Source organism: Neomonachus schauinslandi, unplaced genomic scaffold (assembly GCF_002201575.2).
Source record: "Neomonachus schauinslandi unplaced genomic scaffold, ASM220157v2 HiC_scaffold_200, whole genome shotgun sequence".
Lineage (NCBI taxonomy): Eukaryota > Metazoa > Chordata > Mammalia > Carnivora > Phocidae > Neomonachus > Neomonachus schauinslandi.
Window position 1 is genome coordinate 1 of NW_025408901.1, and position 27,883 is coordinate 27,883.

General features: G+C 64.1%; 2 protein-coding genes across 2 annotated transcripts; one reads left to right on the plus strand and one right to left on the minus strand.

Moving 5' to 3' along the window:
- Positions 1-65: 65 nt before the first annotated feature.
- On the plus strand, positions 66-23,185 carry LOC110588066 (TSC complex subunit 2; the record flags this gene model as incomplete). Its single annotated transcript, XM_044912140.1, has 29 exons — positions 66-169; positions 536-617; positions 1,574-1,729; positions 2,158-2,274; positions 4,730-4,852; positions 5,655-5,761; positions 5,937-6,087; positions 7,310-7,432; positions 7,882-8,016; positions 9,147-9,336; positions 10,165-10,258; positions 10,430-10,532; positions 10,760-10,854; positions 12,033-12,161; positions 13,541-13,702; positions 14,140-14,292; positions 14,392-14,504; positions 14,983-15,195; positions 16,290-16,493; positions 18,420-18,550; positions 19,002-19,498; positions 19,740-19,815; positions 20,073-20,159; positions 20,902-21,088; positions 21,400-21,539; positions 22,413-22,491; positions 22,568-22,659; positions 22,765-22,863; positions 22,950-23,185. Coding segments are annotated over 29 exons (4,113 nt in total), but the record flags the coding sequence as incomplete, so codon positions are not given.
- A 42-nt stretch (positions 23,186-23,227) lies between these two features.
- LOC123323686 (polycystin-1-like) lies at positions 23,228-27,822 on the minus strand. The gene is made up of 10 exons (XM_044912139.1): positions 27,768-27,822; positions 27,211-27,350; positions 26,771-26,883; positions 26,442-26,589; positions 26,243-26,368; positions 25,844-26,018; positions 25,406-25,696; positions 25,191-25,325; positions 24,807-25,112; positions 23,228-24,711 (listed from the first exon to the last, which is right to left on the minus strand). Exons 1-10 carry the CDS (start codon positions 27,774-27,776, stop codon positions 24,244-24,246), a joined length of 1,911 nt encoding a protein of 636 aa, XP_044768074.1. The 5' UTR covers positions 27,777-27,822; the 3' UTR covers positions 23,228-24,243.
- Positions 27,823-27,883: the final 61 nt, after the last annotated feature.

Below are 27,883 nucleotides of genomic sequence, written 5' to 3' on the forward strand. Positions count from 1 at the left end.
CATGAGTGTAGGAAAACCTCCTCGGGGCAGAGCAGCTCATTAACGCCAGGCTTTTTCTTCCACAGGAGTCCTCTCTCTTAAACTTAATAACCTACAGGGCGCAGTCAATCCATCCGGCGAAGGACGGCTGGATTCACAACCTGCAGTTGCTGATGGAGAGATTCTTCAGGTAGGGAGCCTTCGGGGGCCAGCCTGCCCCCTGGAGCCCAGGCTCGGTTCGGTCAGGGTTTTCCTTTCTCGTTCTTGGAAGGAGTGGGAGCAGGTTGGTCTTCCAGTAGGACAGAGTCCTCTGAGGCACCTGAGTGTGCTTGCTCCTGTGGAGTGGTCGTCTAGAAAGATGCTGCTCTGGGGGCTGAGCGCTCTGCCCCGTCGCCCTGTGTTTGGTCTGGATGTTGGCAAGCCACGCCCCATGAGGGCGGAGTCCGCAGTGGCTCTCCCCTGCCACAGAGGCGTGTGGGCCTGGGGCGCAGGGTGCAGAGTGAGCTGGGGCCTGGTGCCCCCTACCCCGGCCCCAGCAGGTGTGCCCTGCCCCCAGGAATGAATCCCGCAGTGCCGTTCGCATCAAGGTGCTAGATGTCCTGTCCTTCGTGCTGCTCATCAACAGGCAGTTCTATGAGGTACGAGTTCTGCTGGGGGGTGTGGGGGGGGATGCCCTGGGGTCAGTGGGCTCAAGGGGTGGGGTCTCTGCAAGCCTCCTGGGTCTGCCCTGGACTTGGGGTCCAACAGGTGCCTTTCTGTGGCAGGCTCTCTTAACAGGCTTGGTTCACGCCCTGTTTGCGCACTTGGATGTTCATTCCTGCCTCCCGCCAGGCCTATGCTGGGCCTAGAGTCGCGGGGCTGCCCTCAGGGATCGTGGGCCTGCTCAGGACCTAGAACAAAAGTTCTGAGCAGAGTCTCCTGTAGGGAAGTTTTCTTTTCGTTTTTGTGCTCACACTCTCTAGTCCCAGCCCAACCACTGTGGTTCCATGTCTTGCCTTCCTCTCTACTGTTGGTTCTTTTCCTCCAGTCTGTCATTTATTTGGTCTGTGGCTAGAGTCCATCCTTCAGACACGTTTGCATGCCCCTTGCTCGCATGCCCGTTCCCCTAGGAGCTGCACTTCAGGCTCTGTGTGGCTTCAGGGCAGCCTCACCAGCATTTCTGGTGTTCCCAGCACCGGTCTGCCCACTCCTTCCCTCTTAGCCTTCCTTTTTCCTGTATCTCTGTCCCTTGGAGTCCAGTTCAGTGCTGCCTCTTCCAGGAAGCCCCTCTGGGTTCTCAGCTTCCTCATGTCAGGGTCGGTCTTGTCCTGCTCTCTGCTGCTGTGGTGCTTTGTACCTGCCTCTGAAAGCTGTCATCACACTGCCCATCACAGCGGACCCCGTGATGTCAGGGACAGAGTCTTCCTACCCCAGGCGCACGCACATGGGGGCCCACCGCTGTGACATCGAATGGGCAGCAGCTAGCCAGGACACTCGTTGGTGCATCGGGCCTGTGGGCCCGGGCCCCTGAGGGGCTGTGCAGAGCGCCCCTCAGGTGCTGCCACATCCCTGCCCCACGTGACTCACCCCGCCCCCCCGGCTTGTGCTGCCACAGGAGGAGCTGATCAGCTCAGTGGTCATCTCCCAGCTCTCCCACGTCCCCGAGGACAAAGACCCCCAAGTCCGGAAACTGGCCACCCAGTTGCTGGTGGACCTGGCCGAAGGCTGTCATACCCACCACTTCAACAGCCTGCTGGACATTGTGGAAAAGGTGAGGGCCGCTCGAGCCCGGGGCTCTGGGTACCTGGGCTGCCAGAGGGGCCCCAGTTTATGGCCAAGCCCCACCACAGCACTGGCCCCTGGACCTCCTGTCCCCATTCTCCGCAGAGCGATGGGCTGTGTCCCAGGCAGGGCTCCCCTCCCAGCAGGGATGTGGCCGGGCTGGCACTGGGGCGGGTCCTGGGAGACACCTGTGGCCGTGCCCCACGGGAGCTGGGCTGGGCACTGGGGCTTGGGCGCATTGTCCTTCTGCATAACTAGCGTGTTTTTCTCTTAACTGTGAAATACACGCTTTCTGAACGGTCCCTCAGGTGTGTAAAATGCAGCTTTTGAGAAGTAAAGGAGAAAGTATTGGGTCTGACCAGTGCCGCTGGAGGGAGCCCCAAGCCAGGGAGCTGAATCCACATTTTCTCTCTAAAGGTGATTGCCCGCTCCCTTTCTCCACCCCCTGAGCTGGAGGAGAGAGATGTGGCGGCGTACTCAGCCTCCTTAGAGGATGTGAAGACCGCCGTCTTGGGGCTCCTGGTCATCCTTCAGGTGGGCCTCTGCTCTTCTGGGAGGGCGCACCAACCAGGCGCCCCTTGGAATGCTGCTCTGCAGGGACACGTCTCTGGGAGACCAGGGCAGTCCCTGGGGGTCGCAGATGGCAGCCCGGTGTGACCCGGACTCCTTGTCCCAGCATGGGGGCTCGTGAGGGCTGCAGGGCCAGTCTTTGCAGAGATGCCCCCAAGCTAGGGCTGCTCCCTCCCCCACTGCCAGCTCTCACCACCGCTGCCGAGGTGGGGAGGCCTGCTGTCCGTTTTGGCCCTGTGGTTGCGGGATGATTTTAGTAGCTTTGTTGAGAGATACAGTTCACGTACCAGAGAATTGATGCACTTCAAGCGTGTAATCCAGTGGATTTTCCAGTATCTCCACAGACTTGTGTGGCCATCGCTGCATCACTGCAACTTTAGAACGTCTTCATTCCCCAGAAGGGACTCCACACCCATTAGCAGTCCCTCCCCATTCCCCCTCGGCACCCTGGCCCCTGGCAACCACCAGTCCACTGTGTGTCCTGTGGATCTTCCTGCTCCAGACGTTTCATAATGATGGACTTGTGCAGTGTGCACTCTGAGTGTCTCAAGGCTCACCTGGCTGGTAGCAGGGCTCAGTGCTTCGCTCGGATGGCTCGTCGTCCCTCGTGTGGATTTGCCGTCTTTGCTTATCGGTTCCTGTGCTGACGGACACTGGGTGGCTCCACCTTTGGGCCACTGTGAATCCCACCACGGTGAACGTCCGTGCGCCAGTGTGTGGACATGGGTTTTCACTTCTCTTGGGTGCACGCCTGCGAGTGGACTTGCCGGCTCGGATGGCGACCCTGGGCGTAATCATTCGAGGAGCGGCCAGACTGTCTTCCACAGGGGCCGCTCCATCTCCGGGAGCAGTGCGCAAGGCTGCCCTTCCCCACGTCCTCCCCAGCACGCGGATCTTGTGCTTCTCTGGAGCGTAGCCAGGCCGCTGTGCGTAAAGTGCTGCTCCCTGTGGTCTGGTCCGCATGCCCCTCGTGAGGAGGATGAGCACCTCCTCCGGTGCCTGTTGGCCATTTGTATGTCTTCTTTGGGGAAACGTCTGTTCGGATCTTCTCGTTTTTTAACGGGATCATTTGTCTTTTTACTGAGTTGTGAGAGGACTTTGTGTGTCGTGGATGAGTTTGTTGTCAGGGCTTGGCGCTTGCCTCCCTGCACCACGGCCGGCCTCCCGTGCTCCCAGGCCCGCCTGGGCCCCTTCATGCCCCCGGCCGGCCCCTGCCTGGGCTCTGCTGCTGGCCGCCAGGCCTGTCACTGACTCTCCGCGTCACAGCGTCACTCAAGCTCACAGGCCAGCATCAGTATTACATAAAATGTAGTATTTGAACCACTGGCCTCAAATGCTGCTTGTTCACACAGTGTCTCCTAACACTTACACGGGATGGTTATTTCCTGGTGCAGAAGTTTGAAGTGTTTGCAGAAAGCTGGCTGGCACCTCCGTGGCCTTCCGTCACCTCCGTGGCCTCCTGTCACGGGAACCCGGCCCCCTTTAGACCTCTGGTGGGTGAGGGAGTGCGCTGGCCTGAGCGAGCCCAGACTCCTGCCTCTGAGAAGCTGGGAAGGTGGTCCGTTGCCCTCACTTGGAACTCCAGCCCTGCAGACCGGGGGCCACAGTACCACGCTGTTGGCTAGCTGAGGCGAAGTCCTGGGTCAGGCGGTTCTTGTTTAAAAAGTAATCTGCATCCGCGTGAAACACACAAGTAGGGTGAACATAGCGACGACTTAGACTGCATTTGTCTTTCCTGCCAGAACAGGCAAGCCCGGCTGTAGCTGTCCCTGCGGTGCTTTCTGAATAGGCCTGAGCATTGTGTCCAACTCCCACCACCCCCTCTCTTTTTTTTGTTAATTTTTCTTGAACAAGAACACCAATGATCTATGTTTTAAGGCCCCGCTGCTCTCCTCAAGAGTACCACAAGCCATGGAGGGGTCGCTCTGGCTGCGGCTGGACCCCCAGCTCCTGGCCAGCCCATGCCACCTCGCGGCGCCCCCCACGCCAAGGTCTTACCTGGCCTCTCCTGGGCTCACCTGTCAGGGAGGGGGCTCGCTGTGGGGATGACAGGCCTGGATCATGCCCTGGAGCCCGTGGGGCCTCGCTCACCCCTGGTCTGTCCTGCTCTGCAGGTGGCAGGAGAATGTGCTTTCGGCTCACGGGTCCCCGTTGCACATGTCGCAGAGATTTATTAGTGGGTTCCCTGCTACTGACACGAACATGTTGTTTTTGATTTTTTGCCATAACAGTGTGCACGTGTGGGAGCGTCCACGGGATAAAGTCCCGGGAGCGGAGTTAGCAGCCTGAAGGCTTTGTGTGTTGTCCGGTCACTCCGGAGAGCTCGTCCTGTTCCTCTTCTCCTGGGCACCGGGGCGCTGGCTCCCTGGCTGTCTTTCAGCCTCCTGCCCTCAAAGTGACCGGCACGCTCTCTCTGCAGACCAAGCTGTATGCCTTGCCTGCCAGCCACGCGGTGCGTGTGTATGAGACGCTCGTCAGCCACATGGAGCTGCACTACAGGCACGACTATGCCCTGCCCATCGCAAGCAGCATCCGGCTGCAGGTATGACGGGGCCGGTGGCCGTCCGCGGCTCTGGGCGCCCCCGCTGCCGCTCACGGCTGGCCATGGCCAGCTTCCTGGGGGCCTGGTAGTGCCCGCAGGGACCCCAGGCTGGGGAGGTGGCAGGGGGCCCAGGAGGGGTCTCCTGCAGACTATTCCGTCCTCTGCACCGGCTGTGGCTGCAGCCTTGCCAGGACCTGCTGCCCTTCCCCTTGTCTGTGTCCGCGGGCCTCTGCGTGCTGGGCTGAGCCAGGCGGTGGCCCCGGGCGTGGGCGGAGATGGGATTCCATCGCTTTCAGGCGACACAGCCCTGTCAGCCCTGGGGCCGCGGTCTGTCGGTGGCGGGGCGAGGCCACACGGGGCAGAGCACACGGCTCGCGGCTACCATTGTAGATGTTGGCACCAGGTTGAGCGGAGGTCACTGGGACGGAAGTCTTGGTCCCTTCCAGAGCCTTTGCGCGGTGGGGCAGCTGTCCGTCATTTGTGCAGCGTGGTTAAGTGACCTGTCGTTCATTGGAGGATGTGCCGGTGGCCTGAGCACAGTTGTGTTTTCCGGCACTCGGGGGTGCGGGGCGCTGCCCGGTCAGGGTGCGGGCCGTGCTGCCCCTGTGTCCTGGGGGCAGGCCCTGGGCGCTGCGGGAGGAGGCCGGGAACGGCCGTGTGGTAGCACCCGCGCTGCTGCGGACGCGGAGCAGTTGGGATGTGTGTGCTGTTAGCGGGCATGGCCTTTCCCAGAGAGGCTGGCGTGTGAGTGGACGGGCCCGGCGTTGGCCCTGCTTCGCTGGACCTCGCTTTCTCCCCACAGGCCTTCGACTTCCTGCTGTTGCTGAGGGCCGACTCGCTGCACCGCCTCGGCCTGCCCAGCAAGGATGGGGCCGTGAGGTTCAGCCCTTACTGTGTCTGCGACGCCATGTGCGTGTCAGCCGTGCCCCCAGCTCCAGGCCGGGGAGCTAGTCCTTCCCTGCCCCGGGGGTGCCCATGGGTCTGAGGGACGTCCCGCAGCCGACCGATGGCAGTGTGGGGCAGCCGGGGCGCCCATGCTGGTTCCTACCTGCGGCCTCAGTGCTTATCCCGCCTGCTTCCACAGGGAGCCGGAGAGGGGCCCGGAGAAGAAGGCCAGCGGCCCCCTGTCGCCTCCCACCGGGCCGCCTGGCCCCGCGCCTGCAGGCCCCGCGGTGCGGCTCGGCTCTCTGCCCTACTCCCTGCTCTTCCGCGTCCTCCTGCAGTGCTTGAAGCAGGTGAGCCGGCCGGTCCCTCCGCCGCGCCGGGCACAGCTCCGGTCCTTGTGTCAGCCACGTCGGGGGTCCGCTGTTGGCGTGCGCGCTGCCGCCCCATGCCTATGGCGGGTTCTGTAACCATTTGTAGCCGTGTGCGGCCCGTCATGTGGAGCTGGGCATGGAGCTGAGGACGTGTTCCCACCTCTGGGAGGTGGCTTTGGTGTAAGATGAAGGTGTGTAGAGGGATAACGAGTCATTGGATGACGTGCATCAGGTGGAGGCAGAGATGGGCTGTGTGCAATCAGGGGGGTGCAGTCACCTCTGGTTGGGGGCACCTGGAGGGCCGAGTGAGGCCCTGAAAGGCAGGAGAGGTTCCGGGGCAGGACAAGCAGAGCCTGGAGGTAGGGTAGGTGCCGGCAGAGACGTAGCTGGGGCCGCACCGCGGAGGGGCAGGGTGGAGGCCTGTTTCCGCACGGGCCGGCGAGAGAGGCCACGTGGTCAGTGGTGTGCCGCCACGGGGCTGGGCAGCCTGTGCTGGCCTAGGTCAGCCCTGGAGGGCCACATGCAGGGAAGCGGCTTCTCCTCGCCGGGGGCACCAGGCGTTGGCACCGAAGGGGGCTGTCAGGCACTTCGTGTGAGAGTTTCAAGGCCTCTGAGTCCCAGGCTCAATCTGGGGAAAGGCTTTCAGGACTCACGACCATTGGTGTCACTTATGGACTGTGGTCTCCCCCGATGAGGTGGGGAGGACTCACCAGGCAAGTTCTAGTGGGAGCCACAACCACGTCCTCCTCATTGCGGTGGCCCTCAGTGGATTTTGGTCCTGGAGCGGGTTCTTGGGCTTGTGCTTATTCAGGAACACATGCTGCTTTTCCCTTGGAGTTAGGATACGGGCTTTTCTCTTGCTATGCATTCATGGTGCCCTGGATGGGCATCAGTGTCCTGGGCAGGCAGCCTGTGGGTCACTGGCGGGCACGTGGGGAGGGTGGGGCAGGTGTGGGAAGTTCAGGGCCAGCTCAGGGCAGAGAGGCGCTACTGGCTGTGCCTGGGCCTCCCGCTCAGCCTGGCATCTGGAGGGTGCAGCTGATGTACAGCAGGGAACTTTCTCAGAGGAACACGTGCTCCTGTGGGGACAGAGGGGGTCCAGAGGCCTTGCAGCTGCCTGGCTGCACACAGCTTGAGGCTCTGAGAGCGCGTCTTCCCCTGTAGGGCGCGACCGCCCCCTGAGCGGCCGCTCTTCCTGCAGGAGGCGGACTGGAAGGTGCTGAAGCTCGTGCTCAGCAAGCTGCCCGAGTCCCTGCGCTACAAGGTGCTCATCTTCACGTCTCCGTGCAGCGTCGACCAGCTGTCTTCCGCCCTCTGCTCCGTGGTAATGCCGCCCCTCGCGGTGGGGCTACCTCTAGTGCCTTCCTGCCCCGCCCGTGAGGTCCTGGGAGGTCACGTGTGGACGCATGAGAGGGCAGTCCCGTTCAGACACAGATCCCTATCTGCAGTGCAGATCCTGCCCTTGAGGCCCCGTCCTCCCTTCCTTGCTCAGGGGGCAGGAAATCGGAGATCTCCGTGAAGGGCTTGAACTCACCATCTGAGTGTGCTGTCTTGACTCCTTTCCCCTCTCTTCCTCACCGGGGTTTCTGGGACACGTGTGCCCCATTTCTTGTCTGTCCCTGGCCACTGGGTGTGGGCATGCTCCCATGTCTGAAAAGGCAGACCCTTGGCCAGAGAAGGATGTAGGAAGGCCCCCCACCCGGGCTCTCGGCCACCTAGCACTCGCCCTCTCCTCACTGCCGGGCGTGCTGCCACCTGAGCCCTGGTCTTCAGCTTTCAGGTCCCAGAACCCTGGAGCGGCTTCGAGGCACCCCAGAAGGGTTCTCCAGAACCGACCTGCATCTGGCTGTGGTTCCCGTGCTGACGGCGCTGATCTCTTACCATAATTACTTGGACAAAACCAGACAGGTACCCGGTGGGAGAGGGATAGGCGAGCCTGCTCCGCAGGATGTTTGCGTCAGCCAGCCCGGCCGGACGTTTTCCGCATCACCCGGGGGGCCTGGGCCCTCTGCTGCCCTCCCACACGTGGCGGCATCTTTTCTTTCTATGGAGCGTTGCCTGGCTTCGGGACGAGCGCTGGGCCTGTGTTGAGAGGCTGGCAGCGGGGCCCAGGGCGCCTGACTTCCATCTGCCTGCGCCTCTGCCGTCAGCAGGCACACAGCAGCTCCCTGATAACGCGCTGCTGGGCACATCCACCGTGTCCATTAGAGTCCCAATGCTTCTTGGTCAGCCGGCCGTCTTTGGTGAGAGAACAGAAGTCTTGGAGAGGTCGGCTAGTGCCCTCGGGGTCCCAGCCAGCAGGGAGAGGGGCCTGCGCTAGACTTGGGCTGCTCGGAGCCAACGGCAGCGATGTCTGGAGCTGATGCCCCGCGCCCGTCCGCTGCCCCGCCTCCGGGCGCTCCTGTGCCGCTTGGCCTGGTTCTTCCTGGCCGCGCCCTGTTGGGCAGCTGGCCGCCTGGGCTGAAGGTGTCCCTAGGACCCCCGGAGCCTGGAGTGTGTCTGAGGGATGGGGCTGGCTATGGGAAACTTAGTGGTCCGTGGGGCCTTGAGCTACAGGGTTTGCCCAGAGCCTATGGCCCGAGCTGCACTTGTCTCCTGCTGGGCACGGCATGGCGTCTTCACGTGGGAGGCCGCCTGGAGTTGAGTGGGCCTGGTGGCCTTGCTGTGTCAGGCAGAACCTCCCCTGTCATAAGGCCAACCAGTGGGGGGATGGGGCCCATAACTAAAGAGGTAATGGGCCCAGCGCGTTCTGGCTCCAGGATGGGCTGAGGCGCCGGGGCGGCCGGCCACTGTTGGTGGGCAGGAAGCATCAGGGAGTGCCTGACCACAGCTGCCCCACTGTCCGGTCACCTCAAGAGGGCTCAGCTCCTGGTGCTGTGCTGGTTAGGGGCTCAGGGACCTGGGATGAGGCAGCTAACCCTGCTAAGCCTTGATCTTGTTTTCTGTAGAACATTCCGGAGTGGGTGAGGGGAGACCTGTCTGTGGGCAGGGGCGGGGGCGTGGCGGGCTGGGTCTGAGGCACCCATGCTGCCCCACAGCGGGAGATGGTGTACTGCCTGGAGCAAGGCCTGATCTACCGCTGTGCTAGCCAGTGCGTCGTGGCGCTGGCCATCTGCAGCGTGGAGATGCCCGACATCATCATCAAGGCGCTTCCCGTCCTGGTCGTGAAGCTCACGCACATCTCAGCCACGGCCAGCATGGCCATTCCACTCCTCGAGTTCCTGTCAAGTAAGCGTCTGGCTCCCCTCCCGTCTCTGTGTGCGAGCAAGCGCACATGTGAGTGTGGGGCGGACCCTCGGGGTTGGGGCTGTCACTCGTGCTGGCTTTGCTGACCTCATCTTGCCGCCTCTCTTGGGATACAACTCCACGGAGCACCTGGGGTGTGCCATCCTCTGTTGCCTCGGGGCCTTTGCACTTCCTGCCCCTGAGCCTTGAATGCTTTCCTTTCTGGCTTTCCAGTGGCCGGTTCCATTCTTATACTCAGTGTCGGTTTAAACGGCCCAGAAGCCTCTCTGTTGCTGGACGCGGGTCCCTGCACTTGGGCTCTCACAGCCTCCTCTCACTTCCCCTCAGGACACACACCACAGCAGGGAGGGGCTTCCAGGAGCTCAGGGTGCCCTGCTCACCTGCCCCACTCACCCCCTCGTTCCCAGTACCCTAGTGCGCATCTGGCCCTCAGCAGGGCGGTGACAGGAGCAGAGCCGGGCCACCAGCGCTTCTGCAAAGAGACACGTAGGACCTCTGCTGCACATTCTTTTTGTTTATAGCCTTTTAAAGATGTAAAAACCATCTTTAGCTCATGGGTCACACGAGTGCTGGCCGTTGGCTGGATTTGGCCTTGGGGACCATAGTTTACTAGCCCTTGGAATAGAGAGCCAAGGGTCAAGGGAAGGTCATGTTCAAGGGGGCTGCAACCTTCAGTCCTTTGCAGCCCTCTTAGGTCAGGGTGGCCGCGCTGGCTTTCAGGAGTAGCACAGGCCCCTGGCGACGGCAGGCGTGGGCCTGCGTCTGCCCGGCCCGCCCGCGCCCCCTCACCCTTGTGCCCTGCTGTTGCAGCTCTGGCCCGGCTGCCCCACCTCTACCGGAACTTCGCAGCTGAGCAGTACGCGAGCGTCTTTGCCATTTCCCTGCCTTACACCAATCCCTCCAAGTGAGTGCTGGCCCGTCCCTCCCGCCCACGGCCTGGGCCAGCCTGAGGCCTCTTGCAGCCGAGAGCCATGCTGGTCCTTGACCTCCGATGGGCCTGTGGCCTTGGGGCCTCTCTTCTATGCTCGGCCTCGGGGCCCCATCAGAGCCGCCTCACTTCCCTTTCTTCTTGCAGGTTTAATCAGTACATCGTGTGCCTGGCCCATCACGTTATAGCCATGTGGTTCATTAGATGCCGCCTGCCCTTCCGGAAGGATTTTGTTCCCTTTATCACTAAGGTAGGCCAGCGGAGGCCAAACCCATAGTTAGGGTGGGACCCGCTTTGCCGTTGGCTGTCTGTGGCTGGGGCATGGAGATGTCGGGAGCCAGAAGTGGGCGTCGTTAGGTGCCGCGCTTGCCGAGCGTGGCCTGCTGGGACGCGGCGCACTGCAGGCAGGCTCACGGAGGGAAGAACCAGGGGGGTCAGTCCCCCTGCCGATGGCTCAGGTCTGCTCCACTCCGCCAGGGCCTGCGTTCCAACGTCCTCCTGCCCTTCGATGACACCCCTGAGAAGGACAGCTTCAGAGCTCGAAGCACCAGTCTCAACGAGAGGCCCAAGAGGTGCGGGCCTGCGGTGCGAATGGGGCGCAGCGGGGCGGGTCTGCGAGCGTGACCTGTGACCGGCGTGGTGCACATAGGGTCTGGGCTGGCCTGCCGCCCCAAGGCCGGCCGGCGGCACTGGGATGTGGCTGGGGGATGTCCCTTTTCAGACTGTGCTGGGCACCAGGGGGTCCTGGCGTAGAGGCAGGGCCTGTGGAGGCCCTTAGCGCCCTCATGTAGCTGGAGGAGCAAGCTGTTGCCCACCCAGCTGGCCCCCGTGGCCTGCGGTGTCGCGGAGCCCATGTGCTGGACTGTGGCCAGGCCTGCCTGAGCCCCTGAGTGCAGACTCACAGAGCTGGGAATCGGGATGCTAGCTGTAGGGTGCCTGGGCCCAGCTCCACCGGATGGGCCGAGGGTTGCGTCAGGGCAGTGGTAGCTCTTGAGAGGCCGAATCCCTGGCCTGGCTGGGGTGGAGCTCCGGGGCCCTATGGTCAGCCCAGTCTTGGGCCGGGGCTGCCCGTCCTCCCGAGCTTGCTCTCCACCCCTGCTGAGCAGGGGCCATGCTCCTCTGGACCCCGTCACAGCCGCTTTTGCCAGATCTGAGAGAACTGTGCTAGGCCTCGTGTCTTGTTTGCATCTCCTACGAACGGCGACTCCTCTTTCTGTCCCCGCCTTCCCGCCCAAGCTTTTCAGTTCTCCCTTGGTGGGGATACGGCATTTTCCAGAATGACCAGGTCAGCGTGACCTAAAGTCAAAAGCTGGCTTCTCAAGCTCCCAGTAGCTGGGTGCCAGGGGCCTTGAGCTAAGAACCGGCCTTTTGAGTGGTGACCTTCAGGGCCTTGGGGCGTCCCGGCCCCTGAGCGGGGTGGGTGGGGCGCCTGGTCAGCACAGCCTGGAATCTGCCGTGCATAGTGCTCCATACATGTTTAATTTGCACTAATGTTCTTTGTTTTGGTTCCATGCGTGAAACTTGACTTTTTGTCAATCACGTTTATGACATGTATTTTCATGCATTTTTATTTTCTGTTTCTTCCCCCTGCTAACTGGCCTCTGGCATGGTTTTTTGTTCATCTCACCCTCGGGCTCTCCATCCTGACCCTGTGGCCTGTGACCTTTCCTCCTTCTCCCTCCAATGGCTTGTTCTCCCCTCCCGGGAGCTGGGCTCTCTGGGGCTTGGGCCTTCCTTCCTCACCTGGTAGTTTGAGGATAGCCAGACCCCCCAAACAAGGCTTGAATAACTCTCCACCCGTGAAAGAATTCAAGGAGAGCCCTGCAGCCGAGGCCTTCCGGTGCCGCAGCATCAGTGTGTCTGAACATGTGGTCCGCAGGTAGTGGGCTCCTTCGGGCGGGGGGCTCAGGCCCTGGAGCAGGGCCCGCGAGGCGGCCCTGCCAGGCGGGAGTGCCCGGGGGGGCGGTGCATGGGGCTGCTTGCATGAGCTCGTCGCCTGCCCACGCCCTCCCTGGCCGGAGCTGGAGGAGAGCCCAAGGGGCAGCCCTTGGTCCAGGGGAGCCTGGAGGTGAGGGGTGGAAAGGTTGCATTCTGTCCCCAAGCCTCGTCCGAGCACGGGCTGGCTGCACGGCCTCCTCAGAGGCTGGCCTGGGAGCCTGGAGCAGGGCTGTAGCTCTGAGAAAGCCAGGTGTCCGGTGGCAGCTACCCGCAGGCCTGTCCCCGGAGGTAAGGGGCCTTCGCATATTAAAGCGGCGCCCACGCAGGTTGGGGGAGGAAACGCATTCTAGGGTTTGGCTTTCCTATTCTCTTAAGTGGACTTTAACCTTGAACTTTCTTTTAGTAGAGGGCTGCTTTCTGTTGTAGCTGAAAGGGAATGGTGGGGGGGGGGGGCTCTGTACAGAGCAGCAGGGGTGGGGGCCAGCCTGGGAGGAGGCGGGGGCTGGGGAGGCCTGAACTGTCGAGGGGCGCGGCCTCGGTCACTCCCCCCTGCCGTGTCTGAGCGCAGGTGTGGGCTCTGGGGGTCACTGTTTTGCGCCGACCAGGCTAGGCTGCACTGAGCTGGGTGGGGGGCTGTGTCCTCCCCAGGAAGTCCCTTCAGGCCTCCGAGTCCGAAGCTCGGAGACCCACCTCCTCACCGCTGCCTGGCTTAGGCTCCAGCCTCAGGCTGGCCTCTGCCGAGTGGGGTTTGACTGGGGGGATGGGGACAGCGAAGCTTTCAGCTCTTTTCTAGCAAATTCTTTAACACAAGCCAAACATGGCAAAGGGTCGGTGAAATTTCGTATCAGAATTAAACCTGCATGAGCCTCTTCTCCTGGTCGCTGGGTGCCTGTGGGGCCCCGGGGGCCTGAGTTGAGGGGGAAGAGCGGCACACAAAGCCCAGACCCTCCCTGTCATCGGGAGGTGGCCCTGTGGGCAGAATGCAATCTTTGTGTCTCTGCATGACTAAACTGTTCTGCCACCAAGCCATCCCCTAACTCTCTTGTGCTTCGGTGAGGGGACGTCGGTCTCTATCCTGTCTCCTGAGCCTCTGCTCCGACAAGTGGGACTGGGTCTCTCCTGTGAGGCCCTGCTCCTCCTCTTTCTGGGACGATGTGTCCTCGCGGTTTGCCACACTGTGGCTCGACTGGCCGTGCGCCCTGGTGGGGGGTGTGTGGGCGCAGCCCTCCCAGCACTTGCATGCCTCGAGCTTTGGCCCCTGGTGGGAGATGAGTCGCCCTGACTGGTCCCTGACCTCGCGGGGGCCCCTCCCTCCAGCAGGATCCAGACGTCCCTCACCAGCGCCAGCTTGGGGTCTGCAGACGAGAATTCGATGGCCCAGGCTGATGACAACTTGAAAAATCTCCACCTGGAGCTCACGGAAACATGTCTGGACATGATGGCCAGATACGTGTTCTCCAACTTCACAGCGGTTCCCAAGAGGTGCGGGCCGGGCCCCGGGGCGGGAGGCCAGCGCCTGGCTCGGCTTCTGTCACCGAACTTGGCAGCGGTGGCAGCAGGCGAGGCCCCGGCCAGGCTGCTCTGCACATCGTGGGGCCCCACTCTTCTGGGGACCAGGGCCCACCTCAGTCTGCATACCTTTGAAACCAAGATGCCCAGGGCGCCTGGGTGGCTCAGTTGGTTGGGCAGCTGCCTTCGGCTCAGGTCATGATCCTGGAGTCCCGGGATCGAGTCCCGCATCGGGCTCCCTGCTCAGCGAGGAGCCTGCTTCTCCCTCTGACCCTCCCTCCTCTCATGTACTCTCTCATTCTCGCTCTCTCAAATAAATAAATAAATCTTTAAAAAAAAAAAAGAAACCAAGATGCCCATTCAGAGAGCCCACGGTGGGTGAGGTGTCGGCTGACGCTCTTGTTTCTCAGGTCGCCTGTGGGCGAGTTCCTCTTGGCTGGCGGCAGGACCAAAACCTGGCTGGTTGGGAACAAGCTTGTTACCGTGACAACAAGCGTGGGGACTGGGACCCGGTCGCTGCTGGGCTTGGACTCAGGAGAGCTGCAGGGTGGCCCCGAGTCGAGGTGACTGTGCCTTCCACCCCCTGCCCGGCAGGCCTTGACAGCGGCCGTCCTGGGCCCAGGCACCTCAGTCACGCTCCACACGGACCCTTCTGCCCTCAGCTCGGACCCTGGCACGCACGTGAGACAGACCAAGGAGGCGCCTGCCAAGCTGGAGTCCCAGGCTGGGCAGCAGGTGTGCCGTAGGGCCCGGGACCGGGTCCGCTCCATGTCCGGTGAGCCTGGGCCCCACCCTGCCTCCTTCACAGGTGCCTGTGGGTCCGCATGCTCGCAGGGACTGCTCGGAGCCTGGGGACAAGGTGGTTGACCAACTGGGGTGTTGTCTCTGTGAGCCCTGGCCACGGGGCTGTGTAGTGGGGGGCGTGCCTTCTCTACAGCTGGCCTGAGGCCCCCTCGTGGCCGTGGGTCTATTCCTCGTGGCCAGTGTTTCCTGGGAACCGTTGGCTGCCCTGGTTCTCGGCCCAGCTTGCCCCTGGAGCTTCTCTTTGCTGCAGCTGGAATGAGATGTGGTCCGACCATGGCCCCTTCCTACTGCCCTGGGTCCACTGAGCCCGACCCCGTACAAGGGCCGCACCCAGGGAGAGCTGAGCTGCCTCCGGTCGCCGGGCCCTGGGCGGAACAGCCGGTTTCGGGCTGGTGGCTCTGCATTGGGCAGGTGGTGGTCACTGGCACTCTTGCCCTTCTCTTCCTCAGGGGGCCACGGCCTTCGTGTTGGTGCCCTGGACACTCCAGCTTCCCACTTCCCAGGTGGCCCCACCTCCCCGGGTGCACAGACAGCACTCGCCAGCAAGTCTGAGAGGGCGTCAGCTGGTACCCAGTTCCCAGTACAGGAGAAGACGAGCCTGGCAGCCTACGTCCCCCTGCTGACTCAGGGCTGGGCAGAGATCCTGGTCCGGAGGCCCACAGGTACGGAGGGGCCTGCGCTCAGCATGCAGGGGCCTCTGCCAGGGCTTGAGTTACCCGGCAGTGAGTGGCAGGCACACAGGGCCGAGCGAGTCTCTGCTCTGTGACTTCTTGAGCTGAGTGCCAAGGGGAGTGGCGAGGGGCAATCCGGGCGGCTAAGCGGGAGGGCCTCCCTCACAGAGCACTGTGGCCTGGGGGCCTTCAGCCACAGATACATTCGTGTATTCTCGTGCGCCCAGAGCCTGGAGTCCTGGGTCACTCTTGTGGGTCTGTGTCCTGTCTCTTCTTGGAAGGGCTCAGGGGATTAGGGGCCATCTCTGTGGCCCTGTTTTACCCTAATGAGCTGTTTTCTGAGCTGCTGGAGGTCAGGAGTCCGATACATGGATTTTGTTGGACACGACCCTGCCTGTAATGGGTATTACAAAAACTTAAACCAAGGCCTAGGACCTGAGACCTGCTTTGGGCACAGTGTGGTGAGCGGTGACAGAAGAGGGCTGGATAGGAGGCCCCGAGGAGCCTCGAGTGCGGGCAGAAGGGCCGCGGGTCCTGGCTCCGGGCGGGGAACAGGCAGGGGGCAGGTGGGAGACTGGATGAGGAGGCCCAGGCAGGGCAAGAGGAGGTGGGTCGGGTTGGGTGAGATGCTCGGGATTGGAAGACATTCAGTGTGGAAGGTTGATTCAAAGTGTGGGTTCCTGGGCCTTATGGGGAGAGGGACAGAGCCCAGAAGGCCCCCCATTCAGGCTTCTCCATGGCGAGGCCTGGGGCTTTGAGATGCCTCCGCCAAGCCTGGCCAGGACCTGGGAGCTGCCCTGGGGTGGAGAGTGGTGTGCGCTGAGACCCCTCCTCATGCATGAGGCGGGTGACTGCTGCACGGGGGCTGCCCTAACCTGGGGGTCTGGGGCAAGCCATGGGCATGCCTTTGCCTGGGGCCTGTCCCCCTCCTCGTCACTCCCTGGTTGAGCGCAGGAACCCTGCTGAGCCCGGGCACGTGCCCTTAAGGACAGTGGCGGGGGGCGGGGGGATGGGCTGCCCCGGGAGCTCCGGGAGGGGATGGGGTGGTTGGATGCCTAAAGGGTGCTGCCTGTGCGCCTCCCCAGGGAACACCAGCTGGCTGATGAGCCTGGAGAACCCACTCAGCCCCTTCTCCTCGGACATCAACAACATGCCCCTGCAGGAGCTCTCCAACGCGCTCATGGCCGCCGAGCGCTTTAAGGAGCGTCGCGACACAGCTCTGTACAAGTCGCTGTCGGTGCCGGCGGCGGGCTCAGCCAAGCCCCCCCCGCCCCCGCGGTCTAACACGGGTGAGTGCCGCGGGAAGGCAGCTTTGCGCCCCCCGCCCCGTGGGGCCGCGCTGGAGCCAGCTCCCTGAGCTCTCCTTGTCGCTGGCACAGCCTGGCGTTCGGGAGCGGGGCCGGCTCCTACAGAAGGGCCCCCTTCTTTAGAGATGTGCCGCTCGCAGAGGGGCAGGCAGGTGCTTCCAGGGTGGACACTTCAGAGCCCTGCACGCCCTGTGGCCTGCACTGTCCTCGGCGTGCCCGTGGCCCCAGGAGGGCAGCCGCACTTGCGCTTGGGTCTGGGTTTGGATGCGCCGAGCACAGCTAAGCCTGCCTGCGCGCTCTTGTGCCCTTGCCTGGCGGGGCTGGTGCGCTCCTTCCGGGCCACCCTCCGGCCTTCCCTGTGACCCCACATGGCGCTTCGAGGCCCAGGACCTCTGCTGGTGAGGAGGAGGGCCGCCCCCCTGCAGCAGCGCGGAGAGCCGGGAGCCGCCCGCTGCCGGCCGGCCGCCGCTGGCCCTCCGCTCTCTCCCTCCAGGCTCGGGCTCTGTGCGGGACTAGCGCTGCCTTTCCTCTCTGCTCGACTGTGCGCAGTCTGTGCTGCTGCTGACCGGCCGTGCGCGGTCTTCCTTGCAGTGGCCTCTTTCTCCTCCCTGTACCAGTCCAGTTGCCAAGCAAAGCTGCACAGGAGCATTTCCTGGGCAGGTATTCGTATATCTCTTTAAGGAAGGCGCCGTTTGCCGCAGAGCCTTGCTCTGCCTCGTACTTGCTGCTCCCGCCGTCCCTCATGCGGTCATCCCTCCTCGACTCTGCCGGTGCCGCTCCTCACCCCCCAGATGCAGGGCCCCGACTTGCATGAGGACGTCTGTGCAGAGTGCCTGCGCTTGGCCGGTGGGCCCCTCTGCCTTGTGCCCTTGCCGGCTGAGCTCTGTGCCCCGCCAGATGGGCCCTCGCTGCCCCTTCTTCAGGCCTCGGGAGGTGACGTCGGGCCGCTGAGCCACAGATGCTCTTCGGGGCGAGCCTGGCCCTGCGGCTCAGCCGGACTGACCTTGCCCTGGCCTCTGGTGGTCTGACTGGCTTGGTGAACTCACAAATTGGGCTGTGTCTGCTTTTTATCATGGGCTGGCCCATTACCTCCAGGCCCTGGCGATGGCGGGGGTTGACCCGCACGGCCCTCTGGCCCACCTGGGCCCCCACGTGTGGGCAGGAGCTGATTCGGAAAGGGCAGCGAGCAGACGGGTTCTGGCAGGCGGCTAACAGACCGCGCGTGTGCAAGGGCTGTATGCGGGGCGGCCGTGGGCTGTGCTAACTCTCGGTGGCTTCTCACCCCCACCCCCGTCCTGACAGTGGCACAGGAAATGCTGCTTTGGGGCGTCGTGGCCTTTCCTTGGCGCTCCTGGCTCCGGGTTTCGCTTGGGCTCCGATGGCGCGTCTCTGCTTTCCGGAACGGGCTCCCCGTCTGTGTGTGCTCACAGGGGTTCCTCCCGCATCAGGCTTTTCCTCGGGTCCAGTCAAGGAGGGATTACGGCCTCCGCCTGTTCCTGGGAGCTGGTCTGGGCCCACCGCTCCTCCTGAGCTGAGGCCCCGTCTTAGATGGGGGCTCTTCCCTGGTGGGGGTCTGTGCTGCCCTTGCCCGTCTACCTCACTGAGCAGCAGGGGCGGGTTCTGTGGACCCTGGGATGCGGATCCCAGGGGCCAGATGCCCCCCTCATCCCCACCCTGGGAGCCTGTGGAGACGCCCTGTGACGGGGGCCACACCGCGCCCCTCCGTGCTCTCCTGCAGCTGACTTGATGGGGTGTGGGCGGCTCAGAGACACAGGCAAGGAAGGCCTGGGGTGAGGCTGTGGCGGGGCCCACTGCGCTCTCTTGCTGGGGAGAGGCTGGTACCTCTGAGGCCATGTGAGCTCCCAGGGGCCGGGCCAGCACCTAGGAGCCCCATCTGTGTCCTCCCAGACTCGGCGGTGGTTCTGGAGGAGGGGAGCCCGAGCGAGACTCATTTGTCCGCGGAGCCCATGGAGTTGGAGGACTTTGAGGCGACGCTAGGCACAGACCAGCGCAGTGACCGCGCTGAGGCTTACAGCAGGGTGAGTGCCTTGGGGCGCCGGAGCTGCCCGAGGTGCCCTGGGGGTGCTCGCCCCTGGGAGCGGGAGGAGGGTACTGTGGGAGGAGGGACAGGGCCTCGCTCCAGGCTCCGCGGCGCGCACGGACTTGCTCAGAACTTTGGCAAGTTTTTTGCCCCGCTCCCCTTGTCATTTAAAAAAAGGCTAGCTATCTTTCCTAGTCAGTGCTGCGTGGACAGTCTGGGGTTCCCCAGCGGGCCCTGCAGATTGACAGCTGCTGGTTGTCGGTGTTCCCTGCTCGGTGTGGGGCACCGGCAAGTGCCATCCTGGGGGAGAGGATGCAGCCGTCCGCTTGCTGCTGAGGGGCTCTGTGGCCCTGCCAGGGGGGTGGGGGGGCTTCATCGCCTCCAAGTGAACCCCTGGGTGTGCTCGCTGGTATCTCCTGACGGAGGTCCCGTGGACTCCTTCTTGGCAGTCATCTTCAAGCTCCAGCCAAGAGGAGAAGTTCCCTGCAGAGGAGCTGGCGGCTCGAGGAATCCCCATCGAGCGGGCTGTCTCTTCCGAGGGCGCCCGGCCTTCTGTGGAGCTCTCCTTCCAGCCCTCCCAGCCCCTCAGCAAGTCCAGCTCCTCGCCTGAGCTGCAGACCCTGCAGGACATACTTGGGGACCCTGGGGACAAGACTGATGTTGGCCGGCTGAGCCCTGAGGCCAAGGCCCGGTCCCAGTCCGGGATCCTGGACGGGGCAGGTGCCTCCTGGTCAGCCCCAGGCGAAGAGAGCCAGGGCCGGGGCCCCGCGCAGCCCGAGGGTCCCTTGCCTTCCAGCTGCCCCCGCTCCCCCAGTGGCCTGCGGCCCAGAGGCTACACCATCTCTGATTCGGCCCCATCACGCAGAGGCAAGAGGGTAGAGAGGGACGCCTTCAAGAGCAGAGCTGGGGCCTCCAATACTGAAAAGGTGCCAGGCATCAATCCCAGGTGAGCCTTGCCCTCTGGGGCTGGAGCTGCTAGAGCTTTTGGATGGTCCCCATGGGGACGTGGTGCCCGAGGGGCCCTGCCACAGGCTGGGCTGCAGGTCACGTGGCCTCGGCCCTGTGGCTGGTTGGAGCCACAAGAGAGGCTCAGGTCTGCTGCCCTGTGCATGGGCAGACGGTACTGGCCGTGACCCCGACCTGGCCCGCAGCTCCCAGGCCAGCCCTCCCCGTCTTTCCTCCTGCAGCTTTGTATTCCTGCAGCTCTACCATTCGCCTTTCTTTGGTGACGAGTCCAACAAGCCCATCCTTCTACCCAATGAGGTGGGTGGGTGCCTTCTCTCCCTTGCGGGTCCCCCTGGAGCCTGGGTGGGGGGTGCCGTGGGATGCCCTAACTCTTAGCGGTGGTGGCCATAGCCTAGGCTTGCGGAAGGTACAGCCTTGGCTCCCTGGGGCAGCCTACAGTGACCTACCCGCGTGAGGAGAGCCCTCCCTGGAAGGGCATCCGGCTGGGGCTGATGGTAGGGCTGGTGGCAGGGGACGGCCTCCGCCCAAGCTCAGGCAGGGCTCTGTGGCTACAGTCCTTCGAGCGGTCAGTGCAGCTTCTCGACCAGATTCCATCCTACGACACGCACAAGATTGCCGTCCTGTACGTGGGAGAAGGCCAGGTGAGGCTCCTGGGTGTGAGGGTGGAGTTGTGTGGCCTTCCTGCCTGGGGTAGGGGTCAGGGTCTGCGCCCTGGTCCGCCACAGAGCTCAGTCACTGCATGAGCTGCCACGTGGCCGGTGCTCAAGGAGCCCTATGCCAGGTACCATTCCGGTGCCAGGGACACGACAGGAATGACAGGTGAGTGTTTGAGCTCGTGGTGCCCAAGGGAGTGCCAAGCACTGTGGAGGTGGCGGCAGGTGCTGGGATCCCGCAGGTTTGATCCTCGCATTGGGGATCCAGGCGTGGAGGAAGCGAGGGACGGGAGTGTCCTGTGCGGGAATGGCAGGTGCGGCTGGCTGGTGCCTTGTCCACCGCGTGGGGGATGGGAGGTGGGGCAGGGAAGTAAAGGGGAGGGCGGATGTGGACAGCGGACGTGGACAGCCTCGTGGGCCATTCCCAGGGAGGTGGGCGGGCCGTGAATGGTTCTGAGCAAAGGGTTCGAGGTGACTCGGCCTAAGCGTCCAGAGCATCCCTCTGGCTGCCGTGTGTGAGAACCGATGGAAGGCGGGTGCTGACGGTCCCTGTGAGGGGCAGGGCTGGGGCCTGGGGCTGGGATTCCGAGGACTGCCGGGCTTCTGGATGTGTTGGGAAGGTCCCGTGGAGCACATTGGCTGGGAGTGCAGGACGGCCTTGCACAGACTCGGGGCCCCCGGGAGCCGTGGGGGGAGGGGCGGCTGCCAGCGTGCTCCTCCCTGCCCACAGAGCGACAGTGAGCTGGCCATCCTGTCCAACGAGCACGGCTCGTACAGGTACACGGAGTTCCTGACCGGCCTGGGCAAGCTCATCGAGCTGAAGGACTGCCAGCCCGACAAGGTGTACCTGGGGGGTCTGGATGTGTGTGGGGAGGACGGCCAGTTCACCTACTGCTGGCACGACGACATCATGCAAGGTACGCGCCCGGCCACGCCGCTGTCACTGTCTGCCGTCAGGCCATGGGCGGGGCCGAGGGCCTGCCTTCACCTGTCTGGGCGTGCAGGCAGCGAGGGGGCTGGTGGCTCTGCTTCCGGAAGCTGTACTTCCAGAAGCTCTGCCCTCGGGGAGAGGGATGTTGTGCTGCCGGCCGGCCAGGCCCTGAGAGCCTCTGGGGAAGCCAAGAGGTGTCCCCCCACCCCGCTCCCCTCCCCGGCCCCACCGACACCAGCCCCACCGACACGAGCCCCGAGCAGCCCTTGTGAGTGCTTGGCCGGGTCCGCCTTGCAGCTGTCTTCCACATTGCCACCCTGATGCCCACCAAGGATGTGGACAAGCACCGCTGTGACAAGAAGCGTCATCTGGGCAACGACTTCGTGTCCATTGTGTACAACGACTCTGGCGAGGACTTTAAACTGGGTACCATCAGAGTGAGTGGGGGTGCTGGGGGCGGGCCCGGGCAGGGTCAGCGTCCTGGCAGCAGGGGCCCCGGCCTCCCGTGCAGACCCCCCTGGGATCCAGCATCCTTCTCAGGAACAAGGACGGGGACAGTGGCCCCATCGGTTTCCCACGGAAGCCGGGGCACCAGCAGTGGCGTCGTGGGGAGTCGCAGAGCTGCTGTGCACGCGTATTTAGCGGGCTGTGGGGTGCCCAGGAGGTGCTCTGTGTCTCCGGAGGGGCTCCGAGTCTGTCTGCCCGGCACCTCCTTTGTGCACCCACGGCAGCTGGGGTCAGTCTCTGTGTCACCATCTTTCTCAGAGGACGCCGCTAGGGCGGGAGGCGGGCTGACTCCGGGAGACTTGTCACGGGGTGTGGGGGGGATATGCCACACAGCTGTGAGACCGGGGAGTGGGGAGCCCGGGGCGGCCCCAGCGGCGAGGGTGCCGGTGCTCAGAAGTTCGTGGGTGTGTTCTGAACACAGCGGGGAGCCTCGGGCAAGGTCACTGGACAGAAGCCAGGAGCAGGCAGGGGTGCAGAGCTGGGGGCTGGGCACATGCCGAGCTCCTTGTGCTGCTCTTGGGTGACAGGCAGGTGGCAGCCGGAGCCACAGGGAGGGGAGGACAGGGGCTGCGGACCTATCTGCAGTCAAGACTGAATCCGAACTCGGGTGGATTCAGTGGTTGGGAGCCAGATGTGGAGGTGGGGTTTTGAGAGGGAAGGCAGCTATGCCCCTAGGTCCGGTGGGAAGGAGGGTGTGAGCAGAGCCCAGGCTTGTTCAGGTAGCAAGCCACCCGCCCCAATGGGGTAGGAAGTGGTGGACAGCGGTCCTCGGGGCCAGGTGACCTCTGCTCTCGTCTGGGCAGGGCCAGTTCAACTTCGTCCATGTCATCATCACCCCCCTGGACTACGAGTGCAACCTGGTGACCCTGCAGTGCAGGAAAGGTGAGCCGCGGGGTGTGGGGGGGGCGGGGAGGCACTCGGGACCCTGAGCCCTGGGGTGAGCTCTGTTTCTCCCCAGACATGGAGGGTCTCGTGGACACCAGCGTGGCCAAGATCGTGTCAGACCGCAACTTGCCTTTTGTGGCCCGTCAGATGGCTCTGCACGCAAACGTGAGTGGAGAGGATGGCCCAGGGGGCAGGTAGGAAGGGCCCACAGGTGCGACCCCACGGGGGCTCACCACTCCCCCCTCTGCCCCCCCTGCCCACCCCCCCCAGATGGCCTCACAGGTACATCACAGCCGCTCCAACCCCACCGACATCTACCCCTCCAAGTGGATCGCCAGGCTCCGCCACATCAAGCGGCTCCGCCACCGGGTAGGGAAGAGGGGACCCAGACCCCCTGTGGTGGGTGGGTGCCCCCCTACCTTGGGGCTGGCTGCTGAAGTTCCTGTCTCCTGCAGATCCGGGAGGAAGCTCACTACTCCAACCCCAGCCTGCCCCTGATGCAGATGCACCCCCCGGGCCACGCCAAAGCCCCTGCTCAGGCACCGGCAGAGCCCATGCCCACATATGAGACGGGCCAGCGGAAGCGCCTCATCTCCTCGGTGGATGACTTCACGGAGTTCGTGTGAGGCTGCCCCTCGCGGACGTGTGCGCATGAAATAAAGCCGCAGTGCCTCCTGGCCCGCGTGGCTCACACAGATGCAGTCAGCCAGCTGGTTTATTTGACTTTGTCCGGTGGGGATGGAATCAAGGCTATAGCTTGGGCAAGGTCCCCGTGGGGGCCCCCCCCCCCCCCAGCCGTGGTACGGGGCCTGTCTGGGCCACCCACGCCATCACACACGGTCTTGTGTTCACCTGCCCCAGCCCCAAGAGCCAGCCCCCGGGGAGGGCTCTTTCCACCTGACCACCTTGTTCTTGCCCTTGTCCTGCTCCTCACCCAGACCTGGCACCAGCAGGTCTGGGCCCTGCCTTCTTGCTGCGCAGCTTCAGGCACAGAACAAGGCCCCTGGGGCGGGGGGGAAACAGAACTGCCTAGGAGGGGACTGGGCCCTTCTAACAAGCCTCCCCTCTCAGCACCTGTCCCAGGCCGGCCCTGGCCTTCCGGTCAGGCGGGAGGGAGGCCTGCTCTGCCGTCCCCGCTGCCCCTCAACGTGGGTGACCGTGGGCACTGGGCTGCTTCAGCTAGCGGGGCCCTTGGCCCTAATGAAAAATAGAGCGACGTACAAAAATATATACATTTTAACCCCATATAAATTACTGACGATAGACACACATATGGCAGCGGAAGGGGAGTGCACTCAGCAGGGGCATAGGAGAGGTAATAACTTAGTGGGGAAGACCACGGGAGGGGCAGGTTCCCTCCCCGAAGCCTGGATCCTTAGCAAAGGGGAGATGTCTGCCCAGGAGGTGGGGCCGGGCACAGCCCGCTGTACCTGAGGACTCCGGTAATAAATTAGCATCTCAGAGGCTGGGCACTTGGCCCAATACTGCTGTGTCCTCCCATGGGGAGCTGGGGAGGGGACCCTGGGTCCTGGCTGCCCACATGGCCTCTTTAAAGTGCTGAGAGCCCCCCCAGAGAGAGCGGCTGCCTCCTCCCAGGGGGACCTTCGTGCAGCTCTCCTGCCTGGCCCGAGACCTTGAGGGCGGCAGAAGTTAATACTGAGCGGTGGTGTCTGCTCCGGCTCCTTCAAGAAGCCGGAGTGAAGCCACAGACCCACCCCAGGGAAGGGCTATGAACCCAGGGCCCAGGGGTTAAGTGCTGCTGGGGTGGACCTTGTTCTTAGCCCGCAGGGAAGCCCTGCTGGGGCCAGTAGCCAGGCCCATGCCTCGGCTGGCCCGGGCAAGACGGCTGGGCAGGGCTGGCCGCAGGTCTGAGGAGGGGCTGCGGGGAGGGGAGGCTGGGGGACCAGTGCTCCTGTGGCCCTGCAGGCTCTGCAGCCTTTGCTCCAGCTGGTAGACGTCCTCTGTGGCCTGGTTCAGTCGGTCGAACTGGGTAAGGAGGGCCTCGAACACAGCTTGGAGCCGCGAGGGCTCGGGCTCCCCCCGTGGGCCCAGCCGGCCCAGGCCCCCACTCAGCGTGTCCAGCTGGCTGGAGGAGGTGGAGGGCCGTGAGGTGTCAGAGCCCCCGCTGGGGGGCGGTGCATCTGGGGAAGACTTGGAGCCCCTGGAGGAGCGGGAAGGCAGCGGCTCCATCCCTTCGAAGCGGACTTTGTGGCGGAACTGGGGGCGGCACAGGGGCTCGGTCAGTCCGGCTGCACCCTGGGCTCACCTGGGCCCAGGGTGCGTCCCTCTCCCCCCCACTGGGCCGTACCCACCTCCTTAACCTTGCTGAAGCCCATCCAGAGGCGCAGCCTGCGTAAGAAGAGCTCGACCATCTCATAGTCCTGTGGCTCCCAGGCTGGTCGGTAGAGCTCCCCACGCAGAGCATGGTACCGCCACCGCAGAAGGACTGCTCCCAGCCTCAGGGCCCCCCACAGCCGCAGGGCCCAGAGCCCCGTGCACAGCAGCGGGGACAGGCGCCAGGATTCAGTAGGGCACAGGGCAGGAGCCCCGGACCCAGGGCACAGCACCAAGAGGGCCTGGGCCGCACTCCGAAACGAATTCACGCAGGACGACACCAGCTGCACGGGAAGGGGGCGCGGGTGAGGGGCGCCTCCCGGGCTACACCACCCTCCCCCGCCGGCCTCACCGTCACCTACCAGAACGGCCAGCTGGGTGTAGGCCACGGCGAGCGCCACCAGGCCCACGGTGGCCCCCACCAGCTCCGGCAGGGCCCGGCATAGCGTCTTGCCGAAAACCGACCACTGGCGCACGAAGCGCAGCTGCTGTGCGGCCTGCGGGCAAGTGGGGTCAGCTGACCGAACCCCGCCAGCCCGGCCCAGGCCCAGCCAGCCCCCGCCGGCCCAGCCCTCACCTTGACCAGAAGCAGGAAGAGCAGCGAGGCGGCCAGGCCGCGAGCTGCGGCGCTCAGCTGCGCCACCTGCTCGAAGCTGGTGAAGCGGCGTGGGCGGCGGCGCACGAAGCGGGTCCACTGGCGGTCGGCGGCAACCAGCTGGGCCAGGCGCACGAGCGCCGCGGCCGCGGTCAGTGCCACCAGCAGCCACCGTGCCCAGGCCCCAGGCTGCACCGCGCGTGTACGCCCTTCCCTGTGCCACACGCGCACCTCGGCCACCGAGAAGTACAGCGCGAACAGCAGCAGGCTCACCTGCGGGGGCGGGGCCAAGACTGGCTGGGGCGGGGCGAGGGCGGTGGGCGGGGCCGGCGCCGGGAGGAGGGGGTGAGGGAATGGGGCGGGGCGAGCAGTGGGCGGGGCCTGCGCTGGGAGGACCGCGGGGGCGGGGCCGGCACCCACCGAGGTGAGCAGTGGCAGGGAGAGGCCGGCGCTCAGGCGCTGCAGCGGGAAGGGGCGCACACTGAGGGCGGTCACTGCGTGCCCGGCTGCAGGGAACTCGAGGCGCAGCGTGACGGCGGCGTGAAGCCCCACGGCCGGGCTGTAGCGCGTGAGCTCCACAAACACGGCGCGGCTCCTACGGGGCGAGAAGGGGGTGGGGTGAGAAGACCTGCGTGCCTTCCCGGAGGAAAGGGCTCTCGGGGCGGGTGATGCATGGACCCGGGAGGAGGTGGAGGCCGAGTGGTCAGTGAGGCTCGTCAGGAACGAATGGGGAGCCACAAAGGGCCGGTGAGGGCGGTGTGCCTGCCTGAGGTCCTGCAGGCGGATGGGGGGGGTGGCAGGGAGCTCAGACGACCGCACCTGTTGTCGATCCAGTTGTGCAGCTGCAGGAAGCCCAGCTGCGCGCGGCTCTCTTCCAGGCTCAGCCCCAGCTCCTGCACGTAGCCCCCGCTGTCGTACACAGCGCAGTAGCCCCAGGACCAGACACTGCTGACGAGGGGGCAGTGTTAGAGCCAGGCCCTGGCCCCGCAGGAACCCCGGGCGCGCCCTCCATGCTCACCCCAGCAGGTCTGGTGCAGAGTAGGCCCACGTCTCCGAGCCATTGTGGGCAGCACTCCCCCAGCCAATGCCATAGTCGCCGGTGCTGAAGGTGCCAGAGGCTGCAGAGCACGTGGGCAGCCCTGAGCCGGGAGGGTCTGGGCAGAGAGCTGCAGGGGATGAGCAGGACTAAACCAGGAGCACTTACTGTTGACCAGCTGCCTGGGCTGGGCCCAACATGATCGCCCCAAACCCTCCCTGAGCCCAGAAGGTGGAGGTCCTGGTTTCACAGATAAAGAAACAGCAAGAAGAAGGTAAAGGGCACATGGCAATCAACCAGAAGCCGCTCACCTTCTTGCAGCCGCACCTGACGCAGTCGTGGGGGCCCCAGCTCTGGGCTGGACCGGTTCCCGTGGATGTAGGGGAGCAGCACGTGCGACATCCACGGCCAGAACTCCTCAGACCTGCCCACAGACACAGTCACACGCTCCACCCCATGGGGCAGGCAGGTCAGAGCCCCAGAGAGCATCGCTCCTGCAGCCCCAGCCAACAGCAGGCTGCCAGGGCCACCCGGTGGCACAAGGGAAAGACTCGCATTCCCTCATCTTAGCCTAGTGGTATTTGGGGCAGGTAAGTGTGAGGGGGCTATCCTGGGCACCATATCTAGTCCTGACAACCAAAACTGTACCAAGACACTTGCCCACGTCCCCCGGGGACTGGGTTGGATGAAGGCCAGGAAAGATGGGACCTGGTTGGCATCAGCAGCTCCCTGCACTTGGGGGTGTCCGTACCGGGTGATGGCCAGGAAGGCCTGGCTGCCCAGCTCCTGTTTGATGGCACTCTGCAAGCGGTAGGCATGGTTGTGGCATGAGGCATCCCCGTGATTGGCCAGCAGCGTCACCAGCAGGAAGAGCATATACACCAGGAGGCTCTGGGGGCGAGGACAGCCCTGGGGTCAGCCAACCCCACTCGGGCCCACCGCAACAGAGCTGGCCAGCAAACTGCCCACGGCCAGGGTGCCTGGTGCCAGGAAGGCAGCCCAGACACCTGCTGATGCCCCGCCAGGGGTGGGGGGGCAGACACGGTCCCGCCGAAGGCTGAGACCACCCCCAGGGTCCCTAGAGGCCAGGCAGTAGGAAGCATTTGACCTGAGCATGAGAAGAGGCAGAGCAAGGATTGGGGTGGTAGGAATCGGGGGTGACGGAAGGCGGGGTGGGGCCAAAGGGCTTCTGTGGGGAGCCAAGGGCAGGTGTGAGGTTTTCGACAAAGGGAGAACCTACAGAAGACACTGCGCTGGCCCAGACGGGGGACAGGAGCACAGCTGCTGGTCAGCTGTGCCTGAGCTCACCCTCAGCATCCCGTGCAGCTTCTTGACCTTTCGGGCTTCCTCCTTTGCCAGGAAGAGCGCAAAGCCGTGGGGGGGGCCGCACGCGGGGCACACGCTCGCTCACAGGCGTCACGGCT